The 14,852-nt window shown below is 39.1% G+C and overlaps 2 protein-coding genes across 2 annotated transcripts; both read right to left on the minus strand.

The window, feature by feature from the left end:
* Nucleotides 1-8,057: 8,057 nt before the first annotated feature.
* On the minus strand, nt 8,058-11,684 carry LOC101259341 (probable LRR receptor-like serine/threonine-protein kinase At3g47570). The gene is made up of 3 exons (XM_026031364.2): nt 10,716-11,684; nt 8,651-10,639; nt 8,058-8,553 (listed from the first exon to the last, which is right to left on the minus strand). The coding sequence occupies exons 1-3, from the start codon at nt 11,608-11,610 to the stop codon at nt 8,204-8,206; spliced, it is 3,234 nt and encodes a 1,077-aa protein (XP_025887149.2). The 5' UTR covers nt 11,611-11,684; the 3' UTR covers nt 8,058-8,203.
* Nucleotides 11,685-14,003: 2,319 nt separating this feature from the next.
* Nucleotides 14,004-14,393, minus strand: LOC138349065 (putative serine/threonine-protein kinase). Its single transcript, XM_069298904.1, has 2 exons — nt 14,310-14,393; nt 14,004-14,228 (listed from the first exon to the last, which is right to left on the minus strand). The coding sequence occupies exons 1-2, from the start codon at nt 14,391-14,393 to the stop codon at nt 14,004-14,006; spliced, it is 309 nt and encodes a 102-aa protein (XP_069155005.1).
* Nucleotides 14,394-14,852: the final 459 nt, after the last annotated feature.

Below are 14,852 nucleotides of genomic sequence, written 5' to 3' on the forward strand. Positions count from 1 at the left end.
GTCTTAGGTTTTTCTTTTTCCACTAAGGACCATTGTGAGTCATGTTATGTAGCCAAATCGATTCGTTTACCGTTTATTTTATATAATACCAAGGCCACAACGCCATTTGAATTAATACACTCTGATGTTTGGGGTCCAACCCCCATCTCCTCTTTTAATGGTTTTCGTTACTATATATGTTTTGTTGATGATTATAGTAAATTTACATGGTTTTATCCCTTAAAACGCAAATCTGAAGCATATTCGGTTTTTTTAAAATTTTGAACGCATGGTCAAAACCCAATTCAACTCCAACATCAAAATCTTTCGCAGTGACAATGGAAAAGAATTTTTAAACAATGCCTTTGGCTCTTTTCTCCAATCTCTTGGTATTGTTCATCACACATCTTGCCCCTATACTCCTGAACAAAATGGTGTTGCCGAACGCAAACACCGTCACCTCATTGAAACCATCGTCACTCTTCTTCACGAGTCTCATCTCCCTGCACCTTTCTGGGTCGAGGCGTTGGCCACTGCCAACTATCTCATCAACCGCATGCCCACACCTTCCCTCTCTAACACATCTCCTTAAGAATGTCTATACACACATCGTCCAGATTACACTCACCTTCGACCATTTGGTTGTCTTGCCTATCCTTGGCTACGCCCTCACACTCAACACAAACTTTAACCCCGGTCTACACCATGCATTTTTCTAGGCTACCATCCCACCATAAAAGGATACAAATGTTTTGAACCCATCTCTCAAAAAACATATGTCTCTCATCATGTTCGTTTTATCGAGGAGGACTTTCCCTATCCCCGGTTAAGCTCCGTCACTGCCACGTCCAACCCACTTGATCTTATTCCAATCTTTCCACCGAGCTCACATGGCCTTATACCGACATCCATTAACCCATCTATCATACACACACCACCCAATCCCAACACTCTCATCCCATCTGGATCACCCATCCCACAAACTTTCAACCCTCCTCACCAACAACCTCCACCAGCCGAAACAACACCTCCTCCACCCCCACCCCCACCCCCTTTACATCACATGCAAACCCGTTCCAAATCCGGCATTTTCAAGCCCAAAGTCTACACCACCACTTCACTTGCTCCCTCTCCCTCTGAACCTACTACCTATAAACAAGCATCTACCAACCTTCTTTGGTGTCAGGCTATGGATGATGAATACAGGTCTCTTATTAATCAGCATACTTGGGAATTGGTGCCAGCACCCAGACATCGAAAACCAATTGGTTGCAAGTGGGTGTACCGCATCAAACGTAATGCCGATGGATCCATCTCTCATTACAAAGCTCGACTAGTTGCGAAGGGTTATCATCAAGAGTATGGAATTGACTATAAAGAAACTTTCAGCCCAGTCGTCAAGCAGCAGACTATCCGTCTAGTCTTGTCTCTCGCTCTTCATAATGACTGGCCCCTACACCAGCTAGATGTGAGCAATGTTTTTCTCCATGGCACTCTCGACGAGGACATTTATATGGATCAGCCGCCTGGCTATGTTGATTCCCGCCATCCACATCTTGTCTGCAAGCTCAAAAAGTCCCTCTATGGCCTCAAGCAGGCCCCCCGTGCTTGGTATAATTGCTTCTCTTCTTTTCTGCAGGATATTGGCTTCCGAACGTGCACTCATGACACAAGTTTATTCACTCTCTGACATCCTCATGTCCTAGTCATAATTCTTCTCTATGTTGATGATATTGTGATTACTGGCAACTCATCTGCTCTTATCTCCACCATCACTAAATCCATGCATCAAAATTTTCAGCTGAAAGATCTTGGCCCTCTACATTACTTCCTTGGCATTGAAGTACTTCGTACCTCCTCCAGTCTCCTACTTCATCAGTCAAAACACACTGAGGAACTTCTCACTCGGGCAAGAATGGTTGAATCTAAAACTGCACCCACTCCAATGGCTGTCCGTCCACCATCCACCTCCGACAGCCGTCTATTCGACAATCCGACCCTCTATCGAAGCATAGTGGGTGGTCTCCACTATCTAGCTGTTACTCGTCCAGACATTCAATATGCTGTCAACCGTGTCTCTCAATCCATGCACGCTCCAATTGAACAAAATTTTCAGGCATTAAAACGGATTCTTCGTTACCTAAAGGGCAGCTTACGTCGTGGACTTCTTTTCACAAAAGGGAATCTAGAGCTTTCCGTCTACTCTGACTCTGATTGGGCGAACGACAAGGATGATCGTCGCTCCACCACCGGGTACCTACTGTTTCTTGGACCAAATTTAATCTCTTGGTGCACCAAAAAGCAAACACGGGTATCTCGCTCTTTCACTGAAGCTGAATACTGAGCTATGACGGCTGGAGTTGCCGAAGCTATGTGGCTTCATCACATTACGGATGCACTTGGTCTTCCTACTTTCGGCCAAAGATTTACTGTGACAACGAGTCCACCATTTGTGTTACAAAAAATCCAGTCCTTCACGATCGTATGAAGCATGTTGGGTCTGACTGCCACTTTGTTCGTGAACAGGTCATGGCTGGTACTATGAGCACACATCATGTTCCTTCTTCCGAACAACTTGCAGACATACTTACCAAACCTCTTCCACCGGCTGCGTTTCATTACCTCGCTACCAAGCTTCCCTTCGTATCCGTGGATCAGCTTGAGGGGGGATAATAGGAGTAACTATAATTAGCACTAATTATGTGACTCATGTGTAATTATTTATTCATGTTTTCTCTATATATATCGGATGTACAACCCATAATTAATAAGACTCATTATTATATCACTCAAGACCAAGGAAGTGTTTTAGTTCGCCCATGATGATTAAATCATCCACATAGACTAATATGGTAGCTAACCTTCCTTCACGAACTTTTACGAATAAGCTTGAATTTGCTGGAGCCACTTTTGATCAGGAACTCGGCAATTTTTCCATACCATGCCCGGGGAGCTTGCTTTAAACCATACAAAGCTTTTTTCAATTTGCACGGATGATCAAGATTGACTCTATTCACAATGCCTTGTGGCTGATCCATGTATGTTTCACGATTCAATTCTCTATGAAGAAAAGCATTCTTCACATCCATCTGCCACAGTGTCCAAGACATACTAGCTGCTACAGCTAGTAACACACAGACAGTAGTAATTTTAGCCATGGGACTAAATGTCTCATCATAGTCAAGACATCCAATCTAGAGGTTCAGAAGCCCGTGGAGATGCAATAGGAACCTGCTCAAGTTCAGCAAGCAATCCACACTCAGCAAGGGTGGACTGAGTAAACATATCTGCACGAGTTAAAGCTCTTCCCTCACCCAATGGCGCACAACAAACTCATTGAACACTAAAAGGTTTAAACTGCATCAAATTTTGGAGGCAAGTTGCTTTTGATTCTTTACGTAAGTTTGACGACAAGGAATTTAGGCAGCTACTTCTCGGAGAGTACACTTAGATGGCTGGAAGGAGAGGACTTGATAAAACTGGTAAAGTTGTGGTGATATAATTGGAAGGACTCTCAAAGTTGTATATGTTGAATGTCTTGAATCGGACACGTTACAAACAGAAAGGACGGGGGTCTCGCTGCCCTATTTTGTAATTCTGTTTTTGCCTCTCCATAATAAAACTGCTCCCTCTCTTCCCGTGGACGTAGCCAATTTATTGGTGAACCACGTAAATCTGTTGTCTTATTTTTCGCGTTTATATATTTTCTCGTATTATCTCAAATTCCGCAAAACAAATTGGTATCAGAGCCTCTCGGTTAATCGGTGTTCTTAGAGAATTCGAGATGTCTGCTTTGAACGTGAAAATCGACAAATTCACAGGGAGGAACAGTTTCAGTTTATGGCAGATCAAGATGCGGACTTTGTTGAAACAGCAAGGCTTCTGGGCGCCGTTGTCGAAAGACAAGAACGCCGTCGTTACTCCTGAGATGGCGATTCTGGAGGAAAAGGCGCACTCGACGATCATGCTGTGTCTCGCGGATGACGTCATCACGGAGGTCTCGGATGAAGAGACTGCTGCTGGTCTGTGGTTGAAGCTGGAGAGTTGTACATGACAAAATCTCTAACCAACAAGCTGCTTCTGAAACAACGTCTATTCGGTTTACGAATGGCTGAAGGTACACAACTCAGGGAACACTTAGAGTAATTGAATACTTTGTTATTAGAATTGCGTAATATCGATGTGAAGATCGAGGATGAAGATGCTGCCCTGATTCTGTTAGTATCTCTCCCAATGTCGTTTGAGAATTTTGTTCAATCGTTCATTGTTGGGAAAGATACTGTGTCACTGGAAGAAGTCAGATCGGCCCTTCATAGCAGGGAATTACGGCATAAGGCTAACGGCACAAGTACAGACATACAGCCCTCCGGTCTGTTCACCAGTAGCGGAAAAGGAAGGAAAAACGGCGGAAAGAAAAATAAGCCGATGTCGAAGGGTGCAAAGACGGATGATGTTTGTAATTACTGCAAGGAGAAGGGACATTGGAAATTTGATTGTCCGAAGAAGAAGAAGCAATCGGAAAAACAATCAGTGTCTGCTGCTGTTGCTGAAGAAGACACCAATTCCGAAGAAGACATTTCCCTAGTTGCGGATGAGCACACTCATCATTTAGATGTGTGGGTTCTCGATTCTGGGGCATCCTATCACATCTGTCCTAGGAGAGAGTGGTTCACGACTTATGAGCAGGTAGACGGAGGCAGCATCTCGATGGCCAACAGTTCTGTCTGCAAGGTGGTTGGGACAGGCTCGATCAAGATAAGGACACATGACGGTAGCTTCTGCACATTGAACGAGGTCAGGCACGTTCCATTGATGACGAAAAATCTGATATCTCTCAGTCTTTTGGACAGCAAGGGATTCAGCTGGTCGGGAAAAGATGGAGTCTTGCGGGTCTGGAAGGGTTCAAATTTGATTCTGAAAGGTGTCATGCGTGGTACTTTGTATTTTCTACAAGGTTCCACGGTTACAGGTTCAGCCCATGTTGCATCGTCAGAATTTCACCAGAAAGATATGACTAAGTTATGGCACATGAGACTTGGTCATATGGGTGAAAGAGGGATGCAAATTCTGTCAAAGGAGGATTTTCTTGCTGGTCATAAGGTTAAGAGCCTAGAGTTTTGTCAACATTGTGTTTTTGGAAAACTACATCGCAACAAGTTTCCAAAGGCCATTCATAGAACAAAAGGCACACTTGATTATATCCATTCTGATTGCTGGGGTCCATGCCGTGTTGAGTCTTTGGGAGGCTGCAGATTTTTTGTGTCCATTATTGATGACTACTCAAGGATGACTTGGGTGTACATGATGAAGCATAAAAGTGAAGCTTTCCAGAAGTTCAAGGAGAGGAAAATTTTGATGGAAAATCAAACAGGGAAGAAGATCAAGAGGTTACGAACTGATAATGGGCTGGAATTCTGTTGGTCTGAATTTGATCAATTCTGTAAGGATGAAGGGATTGCTCGACATCGTACAGTCAGAAATACACCACAGTAGAACGGTGTAGCTGAGCGGATGAATCAAACACTTCTGGAGAGAGCAAGGTGCATGCTCTCTAATGCTGGGCTAGATAGAAGATTCTGGGCAGAAGCGGTTAGTACAGCTTGCTACTTGGTTAACCGCGAACCACATATAGGCATACAGTGCAAGACACCTAGGGAGATGTGGTCAGGAAAAGCTGCTGATTATTCAAATCTGAAAGCTTTTGGTTGTACGGCTTACTATCACGTCAGTGAAGGTAAGTTAGAACCAAGAGCTAAAAAGGGAGTATTTGTGGGCTACGGAGATGGAGTGAAAGGTTTCAGAATCTGGTCTCCAGCAGAAAAGAGGGTTATTATGAGCAGGAACGTTCTCTTTGATGAAAGTTCTCTGCTTAGAACCATTGTGAAGCCTACAACTACGTCAGAAACTGGGAGTCTTGACAAACAGGTGGAGTTTCAAGTCATTCAGAACGAGAGCGATTTAAAGGAACCTGAAGAGGAGGATCAAGAGCCACAGACAGAAACTGATATTCCAGAATCTATGCCATCAGATATCCATCAGAGTATAGCTCAAGATCGGCCAAGGAGGGTTGGAGTTCGGCCACCTACGAGGTGTGGTTTTGAGGACATGGTGGGTTATGCACTGCAGGTTGCTGAAGAGGTAGATGCATCTGAGCCGTCTACTTACAAAGAAGCCATTTTAAGTCCTGATTCTGAAAAATGGTTTGCTGCTATGGGAGATGAGATGGAGTCCCTACACAAGAATCAGACATGGGATCTGGTCATACAGCCTTCGGGGAGAAAGATTATTACTTGCAAATGGGTTTTCAAGAAGAAGGAAGGGATATCACCAGCAGAAGGAGTCAAGTATATAGCCAGGGTTGTTGCCAGAGGTTTCAACCAAAGAGAGGGAGTGGACTACAATGAGATCTTCTCACCAGTGGTCAGACATACTTCCATCCGAGTGTTACTAGCGATAGTTACACATCAGAATCTGGAGCTTGAACAACTTGATGTGAAGACAGCGTTTCTACATGGAGAGTTGGAGGAAGAGATATACATGACTCAGCCGGATGGTTTCCAAGTTCCAGGGAAGGAAAATCACGTCTGCAAGTTGAAGAAGTCCTTATATGGACTTAAGCAGTCTCCAAGGCAGTGGTACAAAAGGTTTGACAGCTATATGGCGAAGTTGGGCTATACTCGGAGCTCATATGATTGTTGTGTCTACTACAATAGGCTCAAGGATGATTCGTTCATCTATCTGGTGCTTTATGTAGATGATATGCTGATAGCTGCAAAGAAGAAGTATGACATTCATAAGCTGAAGGGTTTACTTAGTGCGGAGTTTGAGATGAAGGATCTGGGAGCTGCTCGGAAGATTCTAGGGATGGAGATCATTAGAGACAGAGAGAGAAGGAAACTTTTCTTGTCACAGAGAAGCTACATTCAGAAGGTCTTGGCGAGGTTTGGCATGTCTTCATCTAAGCCTATTGATAACCCTAGTGCTGCCAATATCCACCTCACTGCCATGTTCGCTCCACAGTCAGAAGAAGAGAAGGAGTATATGTCACGAGTCCCTTATGCCAGTGTCGTAGGAAGTTTGATGTATGCTATGGTCTGTACAAGGCCAGATTTAGCACATGCAGTCAGTGTAGTGAGCAGATTCATGGGACAACCAGGGAGAGAACATTGGCAGGCTGTGAAGAGAATTTTCCGGTACCTTAGAGGTACATCTGACGTTGGTCTCATTTATGGAGGTGATACTCAGTGCTTGGTTACTGGCTATTCTGATTCAGACTATGCTGGAGATGTTGACACAAGAAGATCGATGACTGGCTATGTGTTTACCCTTGGAGGATCTGTCGTCAGTTGGAAGGTAACTTTGCAACCTACAGTGACTTTGTCTACTACGGAAGCGGAGTACATGGCCTTGACAGAGGTGACAAAAGAAGGGATTTGGTTTAAAGGGCTGGTTAGTGATCTTGGTCTGCATCATGATCAGGCTACGGTGTATTGTGACAGTTTGAGCGCAATTTGTCTAGCCAAGGATCAAGTCCATCATGAGAGAACCAAGCATATTGACGTAAGGTATCATTTTCTGAGAAGTGAGAAGAGAATCAAGGTGAAGAAAGTAGGAACTGCTGATAATCCTGCTGATATGTTCACAAAGCCGGTTCCACAGAGCAAGTTTCAACACTGTTTGGACTTGCTCAACATCAGAAGCTGTTAATTGCCCTGCGGGGCAACTCTGAGGAAGAGGGGGAGGCCTGGCACTATCATAGTGCGTCTGAAGAATCTGTTCGGAGAATTCAAGTCAAGGTGGAGATTTGTTGAATGCCTTGAATCTGTCAATTCTGTATGTTGGGCCCAAGCCTGTTAGGGCGTAGCTTAACACTATATATATATATAGACGCTATGGCAAACCCTATTTTGTAATTCTGTTTTTGCCTCTCCATAATAAAACTGCTCCCTCTCTTCCCGTGGACGTAGCCAATTTATTGGTGAACCACGTAAATATGTTGTCTTGTTTTTCGCGTTTATATATTTTCTCGTATTATCTCAAATTCCGCACAACAGTATAAATAAGAAAAGACAATCTTGTTTTGAGCATTTTAAATCTCATTCTCAACTTCCATATATCAAGCACCAACAACCAACACAAAATACACCTAGCGCGAAACTAAATTCCATAAGAGAGCAGACTGGTAACTAAATAACATACAAGAGAAGATTGGTAATGATTCCACCTAGTGCCGACTACTAACAAGCTGTAGTCTAATCTTTTTGAGTGCTGAAAGAGCATCATTCATGCTAATTCTTTCATCAGGTCTCACTAAAGTGCAGTTCAAAGCTAATTCCATGATAGATAACAAACATTGCATCTTTGCAGCGATTTGTTCTTCTCCTGGCTGTACCAAATTAGAATCTACCACCTTGTGAAGTTCCCCCGGAAAGGAATCACTAATCCAACGTTGTATGCTCAAGTCTCCAGTAAATATCTCATCACTTGGTCTTGTTCGTGTGAACGTCTCCATCATCAGGATGCCAAAACTATAAACATCACAACTCGTGGATACTATTCCATCTTGTCCATACTCTGCAATCATGGTAGAAAATGATCATAAATCAATTTATACCTAGGGGAAATAATTGTTTTGAGTATTTAAAGCGATACGAGAAAACTTAAAGTATACCTGGAGCAATATATCCAATGGTTGCAACTGTCCTTGTTTGAACAAAAGCCTCCCCTGCACCTAACATTTTTGCAATGCCAAAATCACTTACATGAGCAACCATTTCTTCATCTAACAAGACATTACTTGGCTTCAAGTCACAATGCACCACAGGCGTTGAATAGCCATTGTGGAGATAATCCATTGCAGATGCAACATCTATCATTATATCCAATCTCTGCAATAAGTTCAAGAACAAATTGTGAGAGTATAACCATTTATCAAGTGTCCCATTGGGCATGTATTCCAACACTAGGGCCTTGAAATCAAGATTGGAGCAGCTGGTGATGACTTTGGTCAGATTTCTGTGGCGAAGGTTCCGGAGTACCTCACATTCTGTGTCAAAGCTTTTGAATGCACCCTCCAATTGCACATTGAATACCTTTGCTGCAAAAATGATACCATCCTTAAGTATCCCTTTATAAACCCTGCTGAAACTCCCATTACCAAGCAAGTTGGCTTCGTTGAATCCTTCAGTTGCCTGTTCAAGTTCGTAATATGAAATTCTTTCATGCCCTTTTACGAGGGACACATCCTTTTGAGTAGCATTCTTCTTTGTGTTTCTCAATCTTAACACCACAATTCCAACAGTCAACGTGAAGAGTGATCCAATCCCTAATAGAATATATAAAGCCATAAGCACTCGTTTTCTTTTGGACTTCTTTGTCGATTTGGTTAGGCATGGTTTTACGTTAAATCGGGAGTCACCACAAAGTGCATCATCGGACAAGAAAGACTTACTGGTTACATTTGCAAAGGGACCACCAGTGGGAATTTCTCCACTGAGTTCATTGAAAGAGAAATTTAGGTATTTGAGATACACAAGAGCTTCTAATGACTTTGGAATTTGACCACTAATATTATTATAGGACAAATCCAAGTATTCCAAAGACAACATTTTGCCAAATGATTCAGGAATAGGCCCCTCTAATCTATTATGTGTTAGAGAAAGATGAATCAATTTATCTAGACCCCCTAGAGTACTAGGCATCTTACCAGAAAAACAATTATTTGACAAATCAATGTGTGTTGCAGCCTTCAAGTTTCCACTCTCCATTGGAATTTCCCCACTAAATAAATTGAATGAAACATCTAATTCTATGAGATCTTGAAGGTTCCCCAAGTTTGAAGGTAATGTAGAATCCAGCTTGTTGTTATATAGATGAAGTATCCTCAAACTAGTAATGTTCCCTAAGCAGAAGGGTACCGAACCAGAAAAATGATTTTTTGACAAGAGTAATGCACCAAGTCTCTTTAAATTACAGACAACATCTGGTATGGTTCCTTCTATCTTGTTGTTCAATAAGTAAAGTTCTTGAAGGATCGACATGCCATGTACAGTATTTGGAATATGTCCAGTTAATGTATTGTTAAACAGACTCATCCTTGTCAGTCCAGTAAGATTACCAATTTCTCGAGGAATGACACCCTTCAGTGTACAATTATATGCTTCAAAAATTTGCAAGGAGTTTGAGAAATTACCAACAGATGCAGGCAATACACCATCCAACGGATTACCTGCTAACGTGAGTGCTCTTAGATTCCTACAGTTTGTCAATGATGCAAGGAAGCTCAATGTAGAATCGCTGACAAAATTATTCCACAGCAAGTCAAGTAACTCAAGGTATTCTAAGTTACCAAGTGATTTAGGAATTGAACCTGTGAAACTGTTTTGTGAGAGATCAAATTCTCTGAGTTTTGATGAATTTGAGATTGAATCAGAGATAAAACCACTCAGATCATTTCCTCCACAATAAAATATTTCTAGGTTGGGCATTCCACGACCTAAATCTGAAGGTAGAGTACCTGAAAGGTTATTTTCTCCAAAATCTATATACTGCAGTGCTGACATGTTGAAAATGCTGTGAGGAACAGAGCCAGTTAGCTCATTCAGTGCTAAATCCAACTCCTGAAGTTTTTGAAGATTACCTAACTCCATTGGTATCTCACCTGTCAATTTTCAGGAAATATATCATGAGTACTATGTTTGGCGGAAAAGAGAAAAAGGAAGAAAATTTCATACTACCTTCCAAATGCAATTCTGAAAGATATAAATATGTAAGAGCTGTTAAGTTGGCTAGCTCTCTTGGTAAAGTTCCAATAAACTTATTTTCACCCAATTGCAATTTTTGAAGCTTTCTGCATTTCTCCAGGTTTGGTGGAATAACTCCATCTAGGGAGTTTTTACTGAGGTAAAGTCCTTCCAAGTCTCGAAGATGATCACATATCGTTTTTGGAAGATTTCCAGTAAGATTGTTGCCCGTAAGAGCAATCACATGCATTGTAGTAATGTTAAAAATGGATGGTGGTATAGAGCCACTAAGCTGATTAATTTGCAGGTCTAGGATAGTCAAGTAACGAAGATCACCGATTTCTCGAGGGATCTCTCCTTCAAGAAAATTTCTATCCAAGTATAACCTTTGCAGCTTTGTTATATTGGAAAGGGAGGATGGAATTTTCCCAGAAAATTGGTTGCTTGATAGGTGCACAAAGCGTAGGTTTGGTAACAAACTTAAAAATGATGGAATGGCTCCGGTGAAGTTATTGCTTGTGACATTAATCGATTTCAACCTCTGCAGACGAGCCAATTCTTGTGGCAAATCTCCATGAAAAGTGTTGTTACTGATGTCAAGGGAAGAAAGAAATGACAGGTTTCCGAGGTGTGGAGGAATGGTACCATGAAGTTGCATGCTTGAAATGTCTAAAGCAGTGACTCGATGGTGTCGAGAGCTGCAAGTGATTCCAATCCAACTACAAACGGGGACGGAAGAAGACCAGTTTGTTGCTAAGATATCGTTAGAAATATGTGATTTAAGTGCAAGAAGAGCAGCTTCATCAGTGCTAATATTATTAGCATTGGCATGTAGTAATAGTAGAATGAAAATTATAAGAAAAAAGAGGAGAGTGGAACTTCTGTCCATAACTAATATAGATATCAAATTTAATGATACCTATAATGTTGTGGTATTCTATTTATAACACTACCATGTGCGTTGCACGTGATTTCTAATTTCTGAAAATCAATTTAAGTACTTTGTTTTTCTCCCCTTGATTTCACGAAACCAATTACGATAAGTAAAACTTTTTAGAGAATTTGTAATTTTTTAAAATAGGGAAAAGGATCTAAAATATATTCTAATTTTGATCGAAATTGTTGTAACATTCGAAAACTTTTTTCTCCAACAACCTTATCTAATTAAGGCTCCCTCCCTTCATTCAATATATTGACTACTTTCTTTCATATGTCGTGGAAAGTCTATCTTTGACACTTATCAGTCATCTAATCTGATAAAAAACTAGTTGTATGTGTTATAGATAATAAAAAAATATGAAAAAAAAATGGAAAGGTTGAAATGAATGAATACATAAAATTGTAGAAAGCTAAAAAGAAAATAAATTCATACCATGCAAATAATTGAATCCAATAAGGGTGAGGGCCTCCATATGAGTAAATTAATTCATCGTCAAACATATTTTTTTGTATTTCAATGACTAATTTATAATTATTATTTTGATAATCAAATTTATTTATGTTTCACTAATATTCTTGTAAAACTTATTGTAGATGACCAAATTTTTTCTTCGAATACGAAATTAAATTACAATACACAGTAAAAAAATAGTTTAATTTTTTTATTTAAACTAAGGAATGAAAGAAAAAAACAAAATAAGAATAAGAAACTCAAATAATTATAATAAATGAAGTCAAAAAATAATTTATGTATGAAAAAAATTAAAATATACATTGAACTTTGATAGAAGAATCATATATATCTCTAAATAATTTTTTTTAAAAAAAATTAAAAGTAATAAATATAAATTTAAAATAAATTTTTTAACTTCCGTTAAATGAAGGGTATATGTGAGTCATTTTATAACAGCAGGGGTAAATGTGAGCCGTTTGTATAACGGTAAGGGCATATATGAGCCACTTTTATAACGAGGGGTATATGAGCTCCAAATGACAAAGTTGAGGGGTATATCAGACCTTTTTCCCTTTTATATATAACTATAACTATGATATTATTCTTTTATCTTTCAAAATTCAAAAACTTTTTTTTACTTGAACAAGAAGTTAAAGGAAGAAAATAAAAGGTAGAATAAAATAACATTTAAATAGACTCAATTGCTTTCAAGAGTCTTCCATTATAAAAAGGGAAGTGGAAAAAAACAAATAATATCCCCTTTTCTGCAAAAAAGCAAAGCAATCAGTAAAGCAAAAATATTTACTTTCCAATATACTATCTTATTGTTGAGCCAAAGACCAAAGGCACAAAGCAAGGTCAAGGCAGATAATCAAAGAATGCTTTACAGTATTATCTTAAAATTGTGTGACCTTATAATGGTTAGTTGCCACTTGGTTATTAACCTTTATTATTTGGAATTCACTAGTTCAAATAAGACAATTTTGTGTTGGTTATAAATAGTTTATATTACAAAAATTCGTTTCAAGTGTTCAAATTTTAGAAGAAAGAAATTCACTAATCTCACCACATTGATTACTAATATTAGAGAATGAATATATATAATCTAAATTCTCCCCTTCCAAGTATATGAGATATTTACCCGCGGCTGAGATGAGACCACGACTAATAAGGTGGAGAAGAAGATATCAGGCACAAAACTGAATAAATTAATTTATATGGTGATAATATGTATCTTTAATCCTAACATTTAACGTAATATTAATTTATTTAGCTTTGTCACAGTGAAATTATTTTTTCATGTGGAGAGCTACATGACAAAAATTTTAAATAGATAAGAGAGTGTATTAACCACAACATTATAAATTAGTCAAGGTGTGTTTCACTAATCATTAGGTGATTGTTTAGGTCGAAAACTCATACTTTCAATAGTTCAAATATAAAACTTAAAAACTGATAAAGTTAAGATGTAAATAATTCTGAGGGAAAATGCACAGGTACCCCTCAACCTATGTCCGAAATTTCAGAGACACACTTATACAACACTAAGGTCCTATTACCCCCTCAACTTATTTTATAAGTAATTTTCTATCCCTTTTCGACCTATCGGACATAGGTTGAGGGGTACTTGTGCATTTTTTCCCTGAACTTATTTTATGATTGTTTCTCCTGTAAATATTTCATCACTTGGTTTCCTTCTTGTGAACCTCTCCATCATTAGGATGCCAAAACTATAAACATCACAACTCGTGGATACTATTCCATCTTGTCCATACACTGTAATCTTGGTAAAAAATGATCATGAAAGCTTCCTAGTTAAAATGAAATATGCCAAAACTGAGAGTGTCAATCCATTTATAGGGGAAAGAATTGCTTAACTATAGAAGTTTCTAATATACTGGAGCAATATATCCGATGGTTGCAGTTGTTCTTGTTTGAACGAAAGCCTCCCCTACATCTAACAATTTTGCAATGCCAAAATCACTAACTTGACCAACCATTTCTTGATCTAGCAACATATTGCTTGGCTTCAAGTCACAATGCACCACAGGCGTTGAATAGCCATTGTGGAGATAGTCCATTGCAGATGCAACATCTATCATTATATCCAATCTCTGCAATAAGTTTAAGAACAAGTTGTGAGAATATAACCATTTATCAAGTGTCCCATTGGGCATGTATTCCAACACCAGGACCTTGAAATCAAGGTTGCAGCAGCTTGTTATGACTTTGGTCAGATTTTTGTGGCGAAGTTCCGGAGGGATTCGGCTTCTCTCCATTTTCCCCAAGTTTCTATTTGGATTAATGACACATGTCATAGGTTAAAATAAATGATTAAGATTTAATTTTTCAAACTAAACCTCTAAGCATGATTTAGTTAATAAATATATTATATATCAAGTATCAAAATTATTATAATCTCACAATTTTAGCAACATATTATTTTGTCCATATTATTTATGTAAAAAAGTTTTCTTCCTATTATTTTTTTTACTTAGGATCTTTTTTTTATTTTTCTTTTATATAATATTTTTTATTGTAATCTTTTGTTAAAGGTATATATTGGTCCGTGATTAATAAATTACCAAGAGATAATCAAACCATTTTGACAAACTAATTTTAATTTCATAATAAGATTAAGAATGGGGTGATACCAGTACATACGGTAGGTTATCTATAGTTTCCATACTTCTATTCAGTTAATTATTCTTCTAATTAGATAAAAAAAAATATTATAT

The sequence above is a fragment of the Solanum lycopersicum genome, chromosome 6 (genome assembly GCF_036512215.1).
Source record: "Solanum lycopersicum chromosome 6, SLM_r2.1".
NCBI lineage: Eukaryota > Viridiplantae > Streptophyta > Magnoliopsida > Solanales > Solanaceae > Solanum > Solanum lycopersicum.